The 19,006-nt window shown below is 59.2% G+C and overlaps 1 protein-coding gene across 2 annotated transcripts in view; it reads right to left on the minus strand.

The window, feature by feature from the left end:
* The window catches only part of INPP5A (inositol polyphosphate-5-phosphatase A), a 160,014-nt gene that overhangs the window by 59,450 nt on the left and 81,558 nt on the right, over positions 1 to 19,006 (minus strand). For both annotated transcript variants that reach the window (XM_041743652.1, XM_041743653.1), the window contains exon 5: positions 736 to 799. In XM_041743652.1, coding sequence (XP_041599586.1) covers positions 736 to 799 — 64 coding nt within the window. The remainder of the gene's footprint in view (positions 1 to 735; positions 800 to 19,006) is intronic.

Here is a 19,006-nt window from a genome sequence, read left to right on the forward strand (position 1 = left end):
GAAATCACCCTGCTGGCTGGAATCCTGTTCTTAGTGCTGATGAAATCACTACTCAAGCAATTTAGGGAAGACTGCTTCTCAATTTCATAAGAGGTGATCTGTCTCCTAAGTGAGCAAAGATAATGAATCTGAACAAACTGACATAATTAGTTGCTCTCCACAGTTATTACAACTTCAGTGACATCTCAAATTAATGTGATCTGGCTCAGGAGCCGACACGGAGTCAGAGTCACGTGTGGTGTGAAGAGGGTGTCGCAAGGGGTGTGTGCACAGACACCCACCGCCGAGCAGGTGGACGTGGGGCCGCTGGGCCGCTGGCTCAGTGTGTGGAGACACAGAGACAGGAGCTTCTTAGGACGAACCTCCTCCACGAGCACAGGTGCTGGCCTAGAAATGCAGCCGGTTTTGCCCTCCACTGCTACCATCAGCTCTTTTTAAAGACACCACCCTCGCGGGCTGGTCTCCATTCTTGCCCATTTGATACAGACACAGACACGAGACCATTCCTCGTCCTTTGGACTCCACTGCATGGGAGCCAGTGCCATCTGCCGGCCCTGCCTGGGGAGCTGGGGTGGGGAGGGAGGGCGGGGCAGGGTCCGGGGTGGGGTGGGGTCCAGAGCTGGGGTCCAGAGTGGGATGGGATCTGGGGTGGGGTGGGGTCCAGGGCAGGGTCCGGCAGAGGTGGGGGATCCAGGGCGGGGTGAGGCCAGCTGGGGAGTCCCAGAAGAGTCTTACCTTTAAAGTCAAACTGGTAGATGTTTTTTAAGGATTCGTGAAGAAAATAAAAGCTTCCTAGCGCCTGCAGAGCAAAGAGAGAAACCGAGTGAGACCAGCACTGGGGACGGTTTGAAAGCAGGTTCACGTGACAAACAAAAAGCTTGGCTGAACCAGAAAGGAGTTCAGGCATCAGGCCTTAATCGCGGTCCCTGGGATGGGTGTGAGCCCACCAGCGCCACAGCTCGGGCTCTTTCCCGACAGCGCACACCCACTAGCGCAGTCCCGCCTCGCCTGTGAGCGCCGCGTCCTGCGGGGAGGGGCTCGCCTCCGGCCTCCATCCTCCTCCATCCTCGCCACCTGCTGCACTCCACAGCGGCCCCTCTCTGCCCACCCTGCTCCCTGCCTTCCTCCTTCTCCTCCTCCTCCTCCTCCACGAGGGGCGGCAACAGCACTCCCCCCAGAGCCACTGGCCCCGTCCCCTCCGTGGACCCCGGGGTCCAGAACTGCTCTCACACTCAGGTGAAGGCAAACCTGCAGAGGTCAGGCTGGCAGTGGGGTGACCCCTGGGGAGGGGTGCGTGGGACGTCGGACATAAAGTTATTTCTGTTGATGTGACATTCAAACTCGGTGTGTTTCATAGGCTTGTGTGTGTGTATGTATGCACGTGTATACATCTGTGTGAGTCGGTGTAATGTGTGTACGTGTGTGCATGTGTGCACGTATATATACCTGTGTACACGTACACATGCAATGTGTGTATGTGCACGTACACCCGTGTGTATGTAGGAATGCCCGTGCGTGTATACGTGTGCACGCGTGTGCATATACGTGCATGTACATATATGTGTACACACACTTTAGGAGCGTGCAGCTTGTACACACAGATACAGACTGTGCGTGTCTATACATATGTATATATATTTTATTCTTCTGCTAAATCTGGCAACCCCAACAAAGGGCCTGGGGAGACCTTTAGGTGACAAAAATACCCTACGACTAGATCGCAGTGGTGGTTACACACTATAGGTTTCTCAAAACCCACTGACCTATACCTTAGAAGGGGTGAATTTTACCTTTTATAACCCTGACTCATGCAACAACCCCCGTCGTCCTGGAGCTCCCACCCCCAGGGACAAGATCCAGCAGGGGACAGAGGACCCGCAGGCAGAGCCAGCAAGGCTTCTGCCCGAGGCTGAACCAGTGAGGGCCGGGGGTATGGACACCAGGCAAAGGGGCAGGTCAGTGCACGGAGTGTGGGGCTGGCCACGCAGGGACGCCGGCTGTGACCAGAAGCACTCGGGCCACCCCAGGCAGGGCCTCCCTGGAAGGGACACTAGGAGCCACTGGTGGGGCCCTAACCCCTACTTTTCATTTTGCAGCTTCATTCAGAAGGCTGAGGAGGTGGAAAAGCTGGGGGCGGACGGGCAGACAGAGAAGGGCCAGTGTGCGAGCCGGACAAGCAGGCCCTTGACACCGGCGCCTCTCCCCCAGTTCCCAGCTGCCAGGACCTGCTGCACACACTCCACCCTCCCGGGTGCGGGCACATGCATACACGCACACATGCACACACGCACACACAAGCACACACACATACATATGCACACACATACACATGCACACATGCACATGCACATACACGTGCACACACAGGCAGCAGAATCATTTGAAAGCAGCTGCCAGCCCCACAACCCTTCAGGCCTGACGCACTGCAGCGGGCTCTCCCGGTTAGAACGTTCCCCTTCGTAACCACACACCAGTATCTCTGCAGCAAACGGGCAGGACACCTCAGATGACCCATATCAAAGCCCAGACTAAAGTTCCCAGCCCCCCTGCCCATCCTCCATCCCTGCCGCTCCCCCGCAGCTGGTTTGGCCCGGCTTCCTCACGGAAGGGCTGCCTGGGGGTGCGCGCGGGGGGGGATGGAGGTGCACAGTGCAGGCTGCCCACGTCCCCTCTAATCTGGGTGACGGCCTGCTGCAGGGCTCTCCACAGCCCCCGAACTCAGGGGTGCTCTGCTGGCTTCCTTGTGCCAGGTGTGGTTGTCTGCACGCCTTCCAGAGACCTGCTGGTGGGACCCTGCCCCAGTGCCCAGGACACCAGCCAGTGAGGATGGTGGGTGCAGGGGGTGCTAGTGACCTGGGGCACACATGCAAGCCCCATGCACCCCGACCCCAGCATCCCTCCCGCCATCCCCACAGATCTCCGCAATCTGGGAATTACAGTTTCCGGCAGGCTCCACGCCCTCGGAGCACCACATTCTCAGCCATCCCACCAATGCTGCCTGTCACCATGGCCCTCCCTCCCCTGTGGAAGATGCTGCAACTGCGGCCTCTGTCGAGCTGGGCCCCAAATACTGCCAGTCGGTCAAATGGTCAAAGGGCACAGATGCTCCTGGTTCTGGACGCACGTTGCTGATTCCACAAAGGGCACATGTGTTCAGAGCCACGGCCCAGGCCCACTGGCAGAGGCTGCAGAGTACCCACTCTCCGCGAGGAGCCAAGGCCCAGGCCAGGCACCGCACCGCGGGTCCGGGCTCTGCCCTATGCGTGGCTCTCCCACGGGCCCGGGCCCGGGCAGCCGGCAGTGTCCTTCACCCGGGAATCCACGGGCAGAGAGAAGACACCTCCTCGAGTCCAAGCACAGTGCCGTCTCACAAGCCTCCCTGATGGGATCCAAAGACAAAGTCCTGACACTTCCCGAGGTGCAGGCATCTCCAGGGAACTTCAGACCCCTCCAGGTTTCGGGCCCCTCTCCGTGGCCCAGCGCTTCGCTCGCGGTGGCAGTGTGTGTGTGTGTGTGTGTGTGTGTGTGTGTGTGTGTGTGTGTACACGGGAGAAGCTGCAAACTCGCAGACCAGACGCCTGCTGACTTGCCAAAGCACAGCACTGAGGCCTCGTCCTGATTCCTCGGGGAGACCTTCCCGTGTCCGTGAGCATATTCAGCGAGGGAGCAGCCGGGGACTCGGTGCCGACGAGTGGAACGGAGGGCTCCCTGCACCCCGCCGCCCCCCGGCGTCAGGCACCTGCCTCGAATCCACTCAGAGGACGGCGCACGTGTGAGGACGGCCAGCAGTTGCTGTCTTTGTTTCGTAACAAGACACAGTTGAGGTCCCTCCAAGTAGGAGGGACGGGAGCCCGCGGCCCCCAGAGAACGTGCAGGACGACGTCCCTGAGTGAGCTTGGCAGCTGCGGCCCCGCGGACGTCCGCCTCGGGCAGGGCGTGCTTCCGTCTGATTCCGGAAAAGAGGGCGCTCAGACGAAGTGTCAGGAAATAAACGTCGTGGAAACCTGTAACCACTGCCTTGTTGAACCTGCACCCAGCGCGATCAAGCTAATACCACGTAATGAAGTTGACAATAAACGGAAAACACTGCCAGTGCAGGTGTCGCAAGTGTAATTCATGGAGTCAGAAAATCCATAATTAGCTCTAATGAATATTTAAAGTCAAAGTTCAAGCTAACTTTTTCAATGTTTAACCCGCTCTATCAATATGGCTCACGGCACGCACCCGTCACCGGACCCGGCGACGTCTGCACAAAAGCGCGCCCGGGCCTGCGGACGGGAGCCCTGCACTCACCGGGCCCTCCGACCACGGCACCTGTCAGCACTGTGCTCGCCGCGTCTGAGAATATTGACTGCTTGCCTGTTGGGCTAAAAACAATTAAAATACTTTTTACATATTTATAAACCCGACTGTCAAGGGTGGCAATTAATTCTCCATTAGTGAGACGCAATCCAGTCGATGCCGTACTCCTGCCAGAACAGCTCACACGAGGTGGCTCCACCCACCGTGGGCCCGGCCTCAAGGCCTGGCCTGGGGGTGGGGGGCAGAGTTCCGGGCTCCTCCAGCCCAGAGCCGAGCCCCCTGCAGCGTGGGGCTGGGAGACCCCGGCTCCCGCGTTCGACGGAACACAGCAGGCCGCGGGTCCCCGACGCCCTGGGCCTCCGTCCACCTGGGCACCTGCGCGGCCTGCCGCCCACCTCCCCCCGCCCAGCAGCGGACTCGGGGGCAAACGCCAGTTCTCGGCCCAACCGGAGTCCACTAACTTGATGCCTGGCCCCACGGCCACGGGCTTGCTCTCTGGAGTTGAAGTCTGACGCCAGGCAGCCGCCGCGGGGGCGCAGACCACCCCACGCATCACGCCCCTCCTCCAGCGGCGCTGCGCACAGGCCGGGGGTGACCTGGGCCTGGACAGAAGCCAACCAGGGAGCAGCACAAAGCCACTGTCAGAAAGGCCTCCATCACTTTTTATTTGCAAACAAATCAGAGGCCCAGTGATTAATCATGCCTGCAGTTAGGTTAGCAGCCAAAGTACATAGCATTGACCTGCAGGCCTCCCGCATCCGGCTCGCTCTTCCTCGCAACACAGAACGTTCCTAACGCTCACGTCAGCGACAGCAGGCAGAGGCTCTCGGGAGCACATTCTTCTTCTGCAGACACCACGGAGAGCGTGTCGAGACTGACCCCGAGGGGCGACGGGCGCCCCACGTCCTCATCAGTGTCGGCGGCCCCTCCCCACGGCCCCTCTGAGTCCCCAGGACACAGAGCCACGGCGGCCTCTCCCAGGGGCTGGGGCTGGGCTGGGGCGGGAGGCGGGGAAGCCAGCTGCGGGGTCGGTACCCGGGCGGGGTCCTGGCACAAATGCCACGCGGCCTTCGGTGAGCGTGTCCTCCTCCGGGATGGCACACGAGCTGCCTCTACGGGTAAAGTGTCTTCAACTTGCTATGTTTTTAAAAAATAAGTAAATGGATTTAAGAACAGGAACAAGAACTTCCTGAGATATTATTGATAATCGTCAAGTTTACAGCAAATCAGAGAACCGTAGCTGTTCTAAGTGAGAACCAATGGATGAGAATGAATCATAGCTGGAAAAGCCTCCTCGGGGGGGAGGGTGGTGACGGCCCTGGCACATGGCCCGCTCTGTCCCGGCGTGGGCAGGCAGCTCGGGGACCCCGTGTGATGGCCGTGGCCTCACCCGTGAGCGTGTGGTGTGCGGTGAGCAGGAGGAGCTCCGGGTGCAGCCCTGAGACCGCATGGGGACGGGCACTTGGCTGCGGGTCAGCCCCTTCCACACCGTCCCCTTGTCCAGATTCGCGGCGACCCGAGCGCTGAGGACACACAAGATGGGGAGACGGGCGTGTCCCGCATTTTTACTCTAGTCCACACTCATGGGGCACGTGGAGCTCACTCTCAGAAGCAGGAGCCCTCGGGAGGTGTGCACACGAGTGCGGCAGCAGCACCTCCCGACACACGAGCTCACTAATGCTCAGCAGTGCCAAGGTGGGTGAATACAGTCTGCACTCTCCTACGATGGCGTACCACGGGCGAGGAAAGCAAACAAGTCGTACCCCAAACCCAGATGGGCTGGGAAAGAGGAAGTCCCTACAACTTCATATGGCCAAGGTAACAAAGACCTTGGAATCAAAAGGAGCTGAAATTAAAAAAAAAAAAAAAAAAAAGTGATGTTAAGACTCTACCCCAAAAATAATAAAATCATAAACACAAAATTCAGAGCATGAGGGTGGGGGTTCGGGCAGGTGCCTGTGTGCACCTGCAGTTACACCTGAGAGGACGCTGCTGGGCCTCTCCCCGCAGGTGGCCGCCATCCTGGACGGCAGGGACCAGGCTCCGAAGCTCAGCACGCTCAACCCCATCAATCCCACTTTATCTACTCTCCACAGGAGCTTGGGGTTTTTCCATTCAGGTATATTTTACAGACGTTCCAGACTGAGCCTATCACCTTAGCTTACTTTTAATGCTCTGTTACAATCCAATCTGTAGAAATACTGCGATTTTTATCCCTCCCCTGTTAGAGGTGGAGACCGTCTCCAGTGTTTTCACTATGACGACTGCTGCCACGGTGAACACGCGTGCACAGTCCTGGAGCATGTGACAGGCATGCGAGGCGCACGTCTGCACTGAGTGTGCATATGAGCCTGGGGCTTCCGGGTCACAGGGTACGTGCACCCTCAGGCGCAGGCGTCATCAGGGTGCCCGGGCGACCCCACTCCCCAGCACTTCCGGCAGGGCCTGCGGCTCCTCATGCCCGCCCAGGCCTGGCCTCAGCACACTCTGATCTTTGCCCGTTGGAAGGTGTGAAATCACACATCACTGCTGCTTGGATCTGCATCTTCGTTATGCTGTCAGAGTCGCGCACCTCTTTTTAGATTTGGGTTTCTCCTGGGAATTCCTTATCAGTATCCTTTTTTCTATTTGTCTTTTTCTCATTTTATAAGATTTTTAATCTTTAAATATAATTGGAAATTATTTCTCCACCTACTACTTGCATTACAAAGAATTTCTCCCTCTTTAGCTTATCTTTTTGTGACAACTTTCATTAAACAAGAAGTTTTTGATTTTAAAGTAGTCAAAGTAATCAGGGCGCCTGGGTGGCCCGGTCAGTTCAGTGTCTGACTTTTTATTTCGGCTCATGTCATGATCTCGGGGCGTGAGACGGAGCCGCACCTTGGGCTCCATGCTGAGTGTGGAGCCTGCTCGAGGTCCTCTCCCCTCCCTATGCCCCACCCCTGACACACTCTTTGTCTCTCAAAAAGTAGTCAAATCAGTCAATATATTCCTCTACAGTCTCTGCTTTTATGTCTATTTGGAAATAGTTCCCTAGTTTGACTCCACAGGGATATTCTCTGTATCTTTGTGTAAAAGCAGTAAAATTGTGTTGTATCCATTTAAGATTTTCCAGTAACAGAGACTTGTTTGCGGCTGTGGCACAAGGTAAAGCCCCACGTTATTTCATTCTCCCCACGACTTACCTCGCCACCCTCACAGCCTAGCTGCGCACCTACTGGAGGTCTGTTCGTCGGTCCTCAGTTCTGTCCAACTCATCTGTTTCTAGTAATACTTTTTCCTATTTTAGCTTTATAACAAGTGTTGATATTTACTCATTTTATTCTTCCTCACGACCGCTTTCGTTATTGGGGCCCTCTGTGTTTCCATGAAGCTGCTAGACCTCGGGGTGTAAGATCGAGCCCCACCGGGGAGTATAGCTGCTGGATCACACCCACAGCATCTCGCTAGGGTCTGGATGAGACACAGGACTGGGGGGCGGGGGAGATTTTTAGGATATTCAGCTTTCCTTCCCATAAATATGATACATCTTTAACCATATATTTGAAGTCTTTCAAAAGGTCTTCTAAAAAAGGTTCATGATTTTCTCCATAAAACCCTTGAAGCCCCTTGGTCAGACTCAGTCACCTTCTGGTTTCTGTTGCTATTAGAACATGTTTTTTTAACCGCGGTTGGTCACCAGCGACCAGGAGTGCTGCTGGCCGTGGTATGTTCATCTTCTGTTTAGCAACACTGCTCAGCTTCCTTGCCGGTCCAACAATTAGGGATTCTGATGATTTCTGAGGGCTTCTTTAGGTTCACTTCTTATTCACAATCTTTAGGCCTTTTCTTTCCTCGTTCTTTGTTTTGTCTTATTGTAGCACCAGGTGGAAAGAAGGAGCCTGGCTCTGAGAGCACCGTGCATGCTGGGAGGGCAGCAGGGGGATGCACCTGATTTGATTTTCTGATAAATTTAAAGTAAAGAAAAAAGTAAGGTCAAAGATGACCGAGGCGTGGTGAAGGAAACGAGTGGGCAGTTTTCTGGGTGGAGGAGACTCCAAGAGGAGTGGGATCTGGTGGGAAACAAGTAGCCAGGATGAAACATCCACGCGGGGACGCCCCACAGGCACGGGGCTCCTGAGTCTGGGTCCATGTCTGAGCAAGACGGGACATTTTATTGTCTGTGAAGGTTGCGATTAGAAGTGGTGGGAATGCCCAGGAGGAGACGTCGGAGGGCTGAGCCTGGGGCAGTCTGCGGGAAGGCGCGTTGGCAGAGAGGCCTGCTGGACGGGGTGAAGCGAGACGATCACAGGCCGTTTCTGGTCTTTAATCAGTTAAAGTAGTGAATCACTTTTAAACATTTTAAAACGTTAAGCCAGCCTTGCACTCTCGGTGTCCACCCAGCAGGCCCATCATGGTGTGTTCACACGTGGTTGGATTCTGTTCCTAATACCGCGTGTAGCAGTTTTACAGTTTCCAAGCTTGTCTGTTCCCACGACCCCAGGGAAATGACTCTGCCAGTCTTCAGTGACGTCCCACCCAAGATCCAAAGTGTCCTTACACTTTCACGGCACTTGTGTTCTCAGCAGCACAGATCGCCTGCCCTTCCTTCCTCCTTGACTTCCGGGTTTGAGGACGAGTGTCAGCCTGTCTGGACTCTCCTCCTCCCCCAGGTGACGACACACTGCGCCTGGAGCCCTCTCCTCCTCCCTCTGTGGGTCTCCAACCTCCCCTGTTGCAGGGCCCGGGGCCTCCCTCTGAAGGCCAGCCACAGCGGCCAGGGGTGCGCAGCTCCACGTGCCTTCTCGCGAGGAGCCCATCTCTCCTGACCGAGGGCATCACTGCCTCACCCCCTCCTGCCCCCGGAAACGGAGGGCCTCCGGTCCCCTCCAGCCGCTTCTGCACCCACACTGTGAAGTCCTCACACCACAGAACTGCTGTCCACCTCTGTCCACTCGCAGCCCCACGCCGGGCCAGGACCCCTGCTTCCCCCGCGGCTACTGCCCCTCAGCCTCTGCAGCCGGCGCCGGGGTGACCTTTTAGGCAGAGAACGTGACCTGTCACTCCCCTGCTCTTCAGTGGCGGCCAGCACACGGGTCCTCCGGGCCCGCTCTTGCACGTTCCCAGGCCCCACCCCAGCGCGCACACCCGCCTGCCGCCACAGGTCTCCATGGAGCGGCTGCCTCCTCTGAGCAGCCCTCCCGGACTGCTCGTGCAGAGCCTCGGCAGCCCCAGCACGCCCCACCCCCCCGCTTCCCAGGGCTGCTCACTGTGGCCGCATGCCTGTTTCCTTCCCAGTCCTGCCTTCTTCACCAGGAGGGGTGGGAAGCTCCTTGTCGGTGTTCCCATCACCTCGGAGCCCCCAGCTCCTGGCACGCGGCAGGAACCCAGCCACGCCTGGCTCAAGGAGAGGGAAGCAGAGATGCCCCCGCAGGGCTGTGCTGAGCGGCCCGAGACCCAACACGCGGGACCGTTGACTCAGGTTTCAGAGGACAGCCTAACGCACGGCTGCCGGCGTCTCCAAGAAGCTGAGCGTGGCTGCAAAAAAATAACACTTTTTATCAATAAGGGGAACAAGTCTTTCACGAGAGTAGGCCCCCACCCCGCTCCTGGTTTTGAACCAATTTAATAGATTGAGTAATAAATCAAAGCAAAGTTACTGTAACAGTCATTAGATTATAAACAATAATAAATGAAACAAAGCTTTTGTTTAAATCAGCGTGGAGCTTCATTGATCTCTTCCTGTATAATAAACTCGCGGACGGCCGATCTAACTGGATGGGGGCATTACTGCCCGTGGCACCGAGCGGCACCCAGCAGGGCGGCCTGTGCGGGGGGGCTGCGCTTAGCACGTCCGTGTCTCGGCGCGGTCCTCTCTCTCCGAGCGGCTCTGCAACCGTCTGAAATGAGAGCTGACTCAGGTCCAAGGTACTGACTTTCCAAGTCCAGCTTCCGTAGCTAAACGCGAAACGACGGCACCAAGGTGTCCCCCCGCCTGACCCCGCCACGGGCCCCGCTCCGGGCCGGCCGCCCGCCCGAGACATGCGCGTGTAATTTCATTTCGTCTCCCGTCCAACAGCCAGCATTAGAAGTTAATTAAATTGGTTGTCCATTGTGTTCATCTACTTACAAAGTTAATGATATTCTGCTCCTGAATTAAAGAGCATTTTATAAAGCTTGCCCCGTGGGAGGCGGCACGCGGTGCGCTGGGTGCTGAGCCCTGTCGCAGCCCCCGTTGTAGTGGCCCCAATTAGGTCATCAGGCGAGGGCCCGGGCCAAGCACACGTCATCCTGACAGGAGGGTAAACGCTCCACACAACAGCCACTTAATATCTCACGTGGTTTCCATAAATCCCCCAGATTAATACGCCTGTTAACATTTCGTATTACCGCAGCGAGCAGCGACTGAAATGGAACAAGACGGCCTTTGGAAATGGCCTCGAGCACGTACGTGATGAGCGCTGGGTGCTGTAGCTACATGTTGGCAAATGGAATTTAAATTTTAAAAAACTAAAAAAACAAGAAACGAAAAATGAAATGGCCGCAAGGACGGGCCGCCTGGAAGGGGGCAGGTGTGAGGGCGAGGAAGGCAAAGCAGTGGCAATGCCAGACCCTAGCACGCAAGGGACACTGCGCGGCAGAGTCACCAGCTGGAGCAGGGCACAGTCCTCGAGAGGACTCGCGTCCACTCATGCGCCCACTCGCTCCACAGACGGTTACCAGCACCTTCTCTGTGCCGCACGGGCCTGGGCGTCCAAATGGTCCCAAGGAGTGAATGGCTGAGGCGTGGGGGACAGTGACAGGTGCGTCACACGAAGGGGCAGCTGCTGACCACAGGGGCCCGGCCCACAGGAAGCCCCAACACAGCGGAGGGGGGGGCACTCGGGGACCATGCCAGGGTTCCTGCCAGGGCGGCCGGGGTGGGCTCCTGCAATGGGGTCTCTGGAGAGAAGATGCCCAGCTTGAAATAGCTGTTAAGACTCCATAGGCAGACATCGGAAGATGCTGGACATTCGGGCCTGGGGCCCAGGACAGGGGTGGGAGAAGTGCAAATGGGGGTTCACAACACATGGATGGTCGCTCACCAGAGGCTGAGCTTGCCAAGCAGGGACTGGACTCAGGACCGCCACCAGGGACGGACAGGGAGCAGGTGACAGAGCCAACAGAGACTGCCAAGTGGGGTCAGTGTGGACAAGGAGCTGTCAGTGAGGACAAGGGGAAGTCATGGGGACACGGGGTGGTCAGTGGGGACCCAGAGTTGGGGGGACACAGAGCGGTCAGTGGGGACCCAGAGATGGGGGGACACGGGGTGGTCAGTGGGGACCCAAGATGGGGGGGGACACGGGGCGGTCAGTGGGGACCCAGAGGTCGGGGGGACACGGGGCGGTCGGTGGGCACCCAGGGGCAGGTGGCATCTGGAGGGAGTGGCCCCGGGACATGGGGACTGAGCCCGGCCTCCCACCCCGCCAGCGGGGGTGTGTGCAGCCGCATCTGAACGGTCCGTGAAGGAAATTCTGGCCCTCGAGGCTCCTGGTCTCACGGGCAGAGACGGGCAGTCCCACCCCGAGGCCCGGAGGCCGGGGAAGCACGTTCAGAGGACACTGTCAGGCGGGTCGGGAGGCTCCCTCTCCGCACACCGTCACCTGCAGCCGTCCGGCGCACGCGGACCTTCCTCTCCCGAAGGGAGATCCTCCTGCCTCTCCCCCGACGGCACGGATTTCACGAGCTGGTGCCCACGACGGGCGGGGGACGGCGGCCGACTCCCCCTGCAGCCTTACGGGGGGCGGGAGGCAGGCAGAGGCGGCAGCGAGCCCCCCGGTGTACGGTGGTTCACGTCGCCTCTGGAGGTCCCCCTGCACGTGGACACACTTGTCGGTAACACGCGTTCTGCAAACTGGAAGTTCCAATGACGAGCAAAGAGAAACATCAGTCTTGAAACAAGCAGCTTTAATTATGAAATTTATTAAGTCATTTTTTTCATGTCTAAGTGATTAGAAATATAAAATCAATAAACTTTTATGCCAATTAAATTATGTGGAGCATTTGCATCATAATCAAAACAGCTCTGACTTTTATCTTTTCTCTTCCAAAAATCATTAGCTTTTCAATTACAATTTTGCCCTTACCAGCGTTCTGGAGAAATCGGTGACGTGCATTACGGAGGGAGGATAATTAAAGTCAGATGCACTTTAAGAGTCAGACACAAGCTGTTTACAAAATACCTTCTGCCCTCAGGGAAGCCTGGGGCGTAGGAAATGCTACTCAAAACACTTAATTGATTTTTAAATTTCAATGATATTGCCAATGCCATCCACTCCGCTTCAAATAATTTAACTCACTCCCTGTTGCAGGGACACTCCGAGGGGCTGCATTCCGCCTCGGGCCTCGTGGTGGTTATTGTCCCCACGTCACAAGCCCTGGGAGCGCGCACCGGCACCCGCCAGCCTCGAGGGGACCCCCGGGCCCTGCGCGCCACCGTGTGGGTCTCCGGGTCCTGTGGCTGCTCTGCGCTCCCCCTGCCACCCTGTCCGGACGTCTGGATGCTTCTTTTTTTTTTTTTTTTGAAAGATTTTATTTATTCATTCATGAGAGACAGAGAGAGAGAGAGAGAGAGAGGCAGAGGGAGAGGCGGGTTCCACACAGGGAGCCCGATGCGGGACGCGATCCCGGGACTCCAGGGTCACACCCTGAGCTGAAGGCAGGTGCTAAACCACTGAGCCACTCAGGGATCCCAATGTCTGGACGCTTCTCCGCGCGTGAACACAGACCGTCCTGCAGGACCCCCGCTTCCGTGTGGTCCGCTGGCCAGTGTCCGCGGCGCTCATTGCCGACGGGACAGCACGACTCCACGGCGGCCTCCATCCACGGGTGCCCCTCGTCCCCGTCACCACCTGTGAAGTGTCTCGTGTCTCGTGTCTGTGCTGGAGCTCGGGGGACGCTGGTCGCCCTGGGTCAGCGGCTTCCTCAATCTGTGAGGCCTTCCACGCGTGGGAAAGCTGTCCCCTAGCATCTCTTGCGAAATGGCTTCTTGAAACAAAGGACACGTGCTTCATCCCAGTTTGGTCCTGGGCTGCGCCCCACGCCCGCAGGCCTTGCCCCTCCACGCTCTGGTCACCGGCCCGCGTCCTCTGGCGCCGCAGCTCATCCCGCTGTTCCCTCTGGGCTGTGCGGTCGCTCACCCAGGCCATTTCGGTCCCCACAGGACCGGAGTCCCCTTCCGCACAGCGAGGCTGACCGTCCAGCTCTCTGCACACGGAGGCCACAGGGGAACACGGCACGGCGCCAGCGTGCATCAGAGGAACCATGGGACGGCGCAGCTCTCCCCTGGGACCCCCCACGACAGGGCTAGGGCCTCAACTCCTTGCCCAAGCTTAAAAGCCCAGCACCCCCTCGCCCGCCCTGGTCCCCGGGTCCTCTGCTGGCTGCGCGGGGCCCCGCTTGGCGGCAGCCTCTTCCTGCCTGGGGGCCTCCGTCGGGCACGGGGCCGCGGCACAGGGGACACGGGCGGAGAACGGTGGAACCTGCTCCCCGGGGTTGCTCGCAGCCCTTGCTGGTGGTTCCGTGATGCCCCCAGGACGGGCTGTGGCCGTTCCGCGCTCCCGATTGTTCCTACTGGGCAGTGCACGGCCTGTGTCCCTTCCTGTGGCACCCAGAGCGCACTACAGGGGGAGCGGGCGCCTCCACGTGTGGCCAGGCTGAGCCGGGGTGAAAGGCGTGGGAGGCACGGCCGTGCCAGCAAGGGAGGCTCTCCCGGTCCCGGCAGGGGCCGTGGCACCTGAGCACCCTGACTGAGCACCTGCCACCGTGCACAGCCACCGGCCCGCCAGCAGGAGGGCGGTGAGGGCACCAGCTCGGGCGCACACCACCCTCCGCATCGCGGGGCTGCTGGCCGGCCACTCACGCCTCCCATAACCTCGTCCCCCTCCTTCTCTTCTGGGGCCAAATCACGGGGCCCTTCAGGGAAAAGCTACCACCCACTAACGGCCTTGATATCAAAGAGGCCTGTGGACAGCGCCCAAGGGGAGTGACACCCACCCCTGGCCCCTGGGTGCACCTCCTCCTTGCTGGTGCGCCTGCCCCGACCATGCAGAAATCCGTCACTGTCCTTAAAAAAGATGGAGAAACAGTGTTTCCCTGGGACGGGCACCTGAGGGCAGGTGTGGCCTCCAGAGGTGTCTCCAGGAGAGAGGGAAACGCTGGCCCACATGTGTGCGGTGGGAGAAGCTGCGTGAAAGGAGCCCCACGGTGGGGGCACCTGACGGACCCTCAAGGCCAGTGGGATGTAAGCAGGCACGACGCCCCCAGGAGGCCCCCGCGAGACCCAGGTGACCAGGCGCCCTGTCCCCCTCCGCCCTCCTTGGTGACGGGGCCCCACGTGCCTGGTGGGAACAACAAGCAGCCAGGTGGGCGGCACACCCACCCTGTGGGCGCGAGTCTGATGCAGCGGCTGTGCCGGCAGGACACACGGACGCCCTGGGGCTGGCACAAGACAGAGCGGGGCTGAGGGGTTTCCCAGGAAGGGGTAGGTGAGGTCGAGACCCGGCAGGGCCAGGGCCGGGGCCGCAGAGGCGGGAGGGGCGGCAGGGCACGACGGCACGGGCGCGGGGCCATGCGGCCGGGACGGGCGCTCAGCGCTCGGGGCTGGAGGGCAGGAGCGCCCACGCGTGAGGAGAGCAAGCACGTCCAGCGGGAAGCAGGGCAGGGGCTGGAGAGCCAGGCACGCACGAATGTGGAGGGGCCCCAGGCCCGCCCGCGGCAGGGGAGGTGGCCGTTTGAGGGGGCCGGGCTGGACACGCAGGACCCCACCTCGCGCCCGGCGACTCCGCGAGCCACCCCCGGGCTGAGCCGCAGGCCTCACGCTCATCGATTTCCCATCACGGCCGCAGCAGTCCCCACAGTCTGCCAACGTCTGAGGGCAGCCGGCCGTCGCCGTCCCCTGCTTCCGAGGAAGTGTTGAGCCAGAGAGAGCGCGGCCACCTGTCCCCGCAGTGTCCTCTGTGGGAGGCGCTGCCTCTAGTGCGTCAGACAGGCCCTCGGCCTCCGCGGAGATGCACCAGCAGCTCTCAGAGCGCGAGCTTACGGCAGCAGCGCAGGCCCGCTTCCGTCACGTCCCCCCGCGAGGGCCCGAGCCCCCGGGGGCTGCTGGGCGCTCCTCTGCTCACCGGCAGCGGCCGACCCGCGTCTCAGGGCCGCTCCGAGTGGGGAAAGCACGGTCAGGTCTGCACAGTGACGGATCCCGGCCACAAGCAGGTGCCAAGAACAGAGTCCTGGTGGGGACGCAGCTGGTCGCCAAGGGGAAGAGACGTCGCCAGGGCTGAGGACCCGGGAGGCCGGATGGCGTGCGGAGGTCGCAGGAGGAGGGACGGGGGCCTCGAGGGCTCGGGTGCAGGTCCACGTCTCGCTCGAGGAGAAACACCAGCATGTTTTCACTTCCCCGATCATGTTTTAATTAAATCTCTAGCCGCCGTTTGAAATAAAGCCATTATGGACAGTGATCCAGAATTTCATCATTCCCTACTGAGCCATAAAATCAATCACCTAAGTTTTTATTATGTCGGCTCTACAGAGTAAAACGGGTGGAGGTGAAGGGATCCCACGCGATGGGAGCCCCGGTGCCCACCCACGGCGGGCGCACTCAGGGGCACGGGCCGGCACGGCGACGGCAGGAGAGCCTCCCAGGGGGCCCGAGGGAGGCGCTGAGTTCCCTGTCATTCTGTCTCAAGGAGGACCGGCCACACGCAAGCCTGGGATTTGCCTTTGGAATTTTCAGGAGTGACATGAGGTGTGCCCGGCCCCCGGCCCCTGCGCCCCGCACACGGCCGCCCCAAGGGGCCCACCAACACAGCACATCAGAAAAACGGAATAATTTTGTTTGATGTTACCTAGAAATGAGGAAAAATAACAAATACTTACAAAAGTTACACCTGAAAAATCTGCACTCAAACTTCTGTTCAATGTACTTAGCGAAAAGGTCAACGCTCGGAATTTGCTGGATAAATAAATGTTGGTAAGGCGGATGAATCACCGGAGAATTGGTGCATGGCAGCGAATGAATAACCTGCGGACGCTTCCCAAACCCCATTATTTCCCCTTTTCCAAGAGCCCGAGATTCATGTCCCCGCATGCCGCCAGTTCATTACCGAGAAATGCCATCCCTCTTCCGGCTCTCGCTGGGCGGCACGCGGCCCCTCGAGGACCCTTAATGTTTAATTCCCCATCATCCGCTCCGCTGAACAGCTTAATCTCTGCTTGTGTGATCAATACTATATCAGTGTAAATTAAAATGACAATTTTAAAGTAATTAAGCCTGTTAATGCTCGATTCAAATGTCATTATTTGCACAAGGGATTGAGGAGACATTACACGGTGTCCAGGGTGACAGGAAGATCTCCGCGCCTCCTCACTCCTGCTGCGTGGCGGCCACTAGAGGCTTTAGCAAAGCGGATTAACTTCTGCTTCGCCCCGCCAGGGCACCTATCCAATTTCTAAAGAGGATAACGCAATTTGATAAATTTAATTCCAGCTACAAACTCAGTTACTGTGATAACACATGAAAACGGGGAGACTCTGAACGAGGCCCACATTTCTAAAAATACACTCGGCTCCGGAAGGAGGTACGACAGTTATGGTCTGATTGAATTTGTTCTCTCTCTTTTGAAAACCCTTTAAATAATTACGGTGGCTGGAAGAACCGCCAACGTTCATTACACAGACCAGCCCCAACCCAGAGGGGCCCGGCCTCCGCGGCTCACCGTGGAAACGCCTGCCGGCGGAGCCCGACACACGCAGCCACGTCATTAGGTCACCAGGCCTCATCCAGACACAGAAAACGCCTGCGCCCCAGACCCCCGCCTGGCCCTGCTCCGAGCCTCGGGCCAGGGTGTGGACGCACAGAACGGAAGGGAAGCCAGCCGTCCAGGGCCTGGCACCTCGTCCGCCCCAGGGCGCGGGGCAGGGGGACGCGGGCTCAGGCTGCTGGCGAGGGTCCCGCCCAGGAGCTTCTCCACAGGAGCCACCGGCAACGGAGCCCGTGCGGGCCGCTCTGCGCCGCACACTCGCGGTTCTCCCGCAGGGAAGCCGCCGCAGCAGGGCCGCATCCCTTACTGTGCAATAAACACGGACTACCCGACCCTGATTTCACCCCGAAGAGCAAAGTGTAAGAATTTCCATTTGAAAGATGTGTGAGCGCCCCGCGGCCGGTCCTTCGGGGTCTTCTCGGACAGCCGGGGTCCCCGCCCCCGCAGGAGGCGGCCAGAGCAGTGGGAGGGCCGCCCTGGGGCCGGGATCTGTTCTGGGTTGTCTGACGGGTTTTCGGTGCGCTCCACGGTTCCCATAGACCGGGGTGGTGTGTGGCCGGGGTGGTGTGTGGCCGGCGGGGCGGCCCCAGGTCACCTGCATGCCGCGAAGGCCTTATCCTCCCCGCCTCCGTGTGTCACGGCGTCCCTGCGCCCGAGGAGCTACCTGCAGGGGCGCAAGGCGGCTGCAGGTCGGGGAAGGTGCCTGCACCTCTGCGCTGCAGACAAGGGGACCCCACGGACGAGACACCAGGTAAGAATTAATGATTGTTGATGACTAACCGTGAGACGGAAGGAAACAAACACCCGGCTCACAAGGCCCCGATCCTACGGCAAACGCATTAAGGGGGTAAAGTGGTTATGACGTTCCTCCCTCCCAGCCAGGAGAGCATCACGCGCGATGCAAGAAACCCCAATATCAGGGCTCCGTCTCTACGGCCATCAGGCATCGGCTCTCCTGGAAGGCCGCGGGTACACGGCAGCGGGAAAAGGGAGACGACGGTATTTTTACGCACCTAAGAGGCAGCGTCCTGAGATCTAGAGCAACGAGTCACCGCAGGACGTGAGCTCCTCGGGAGGGTGCGCCCCAGGGGAACGAAGCGGGCCCTGCTTCGTCAGCCCGTTGTGAAGACACTGGAACAGCCTCCGGGAACCATGCGCAGTGTGCAAACCCGGCTTTTCATGTCCTCCTGTCTGAGGGGCTGCTGCGCCCGGGCCGCCCTGCAGATTCGCTGGATCTGCGTGGCCCAGAGGCCCTGGCGCGGCCCCTGGGGGAGCTGCAGGCAGAGACCCGGCACGGGGGCCGCTGGGGCCTCGGGCAGCACCAGCCTGGGAGCAGCGGCCGCCCCGTGGCATGGGGACTCGGCACCGCGGGGAGACCTGTGCTGCCCCCCCCCACGCCCACACGTGGGTGCAGCACAGCAAGTAGGGCAGCGGGGTGTGCACAGGAGAAGCCTGATGCACAGACAGAAAGACAGCACCTGCGGGGTGCGTGCACACGTGGGCCACGGGATTCACCGTGAGGACACGCAGAGGCTGGCTGGCGACATCACCACGGGTCACACCTCCCAGGACCCGGTGCCACTGGCACCAGCCGTCGGGGCCAAATGCAGCCCGGCACAGAGGCCGGCACCACTCGGGCAAACACGCTTCCCACGGCCCTCAAGACGCAGCAGGGAGTGAAGCCCGGCCATGCCGCGGTGTGGACGCAGGCGCGCGAGCAGGAAGCCCGGGGCGCACGGAGCTGCACACAGAGCCGCTCCTGGAGACAAGCGTCGCGGAGGCCAAGTGAGCCCGACTACAAGCCAGACCGTGAATCAACCGTGACTATTTTGTTATGTTCACTGCTTCACTGATTTTCTGTCAGAAAATGCTAACAAGCAGGAAAGTCCTTAAGAGCTTTACAATTTTTCAGTTTGTTCACCAATACA

Source organism: Vulpes lagopus, chromosome 2 (genome assembly GCF_018345385.1).
Source record: "Vulpes lagopus strain Blue_001 chromosome 2, ASM1834538v1, whole genome shotgun sequence".
In the NCBI taxonomy this organism is placed as follows: Eukaryota; Metazoa; Chordata; class Mammalia; order Carnivora; family Canidae; genus Vulpes; species Vulpes lagopus.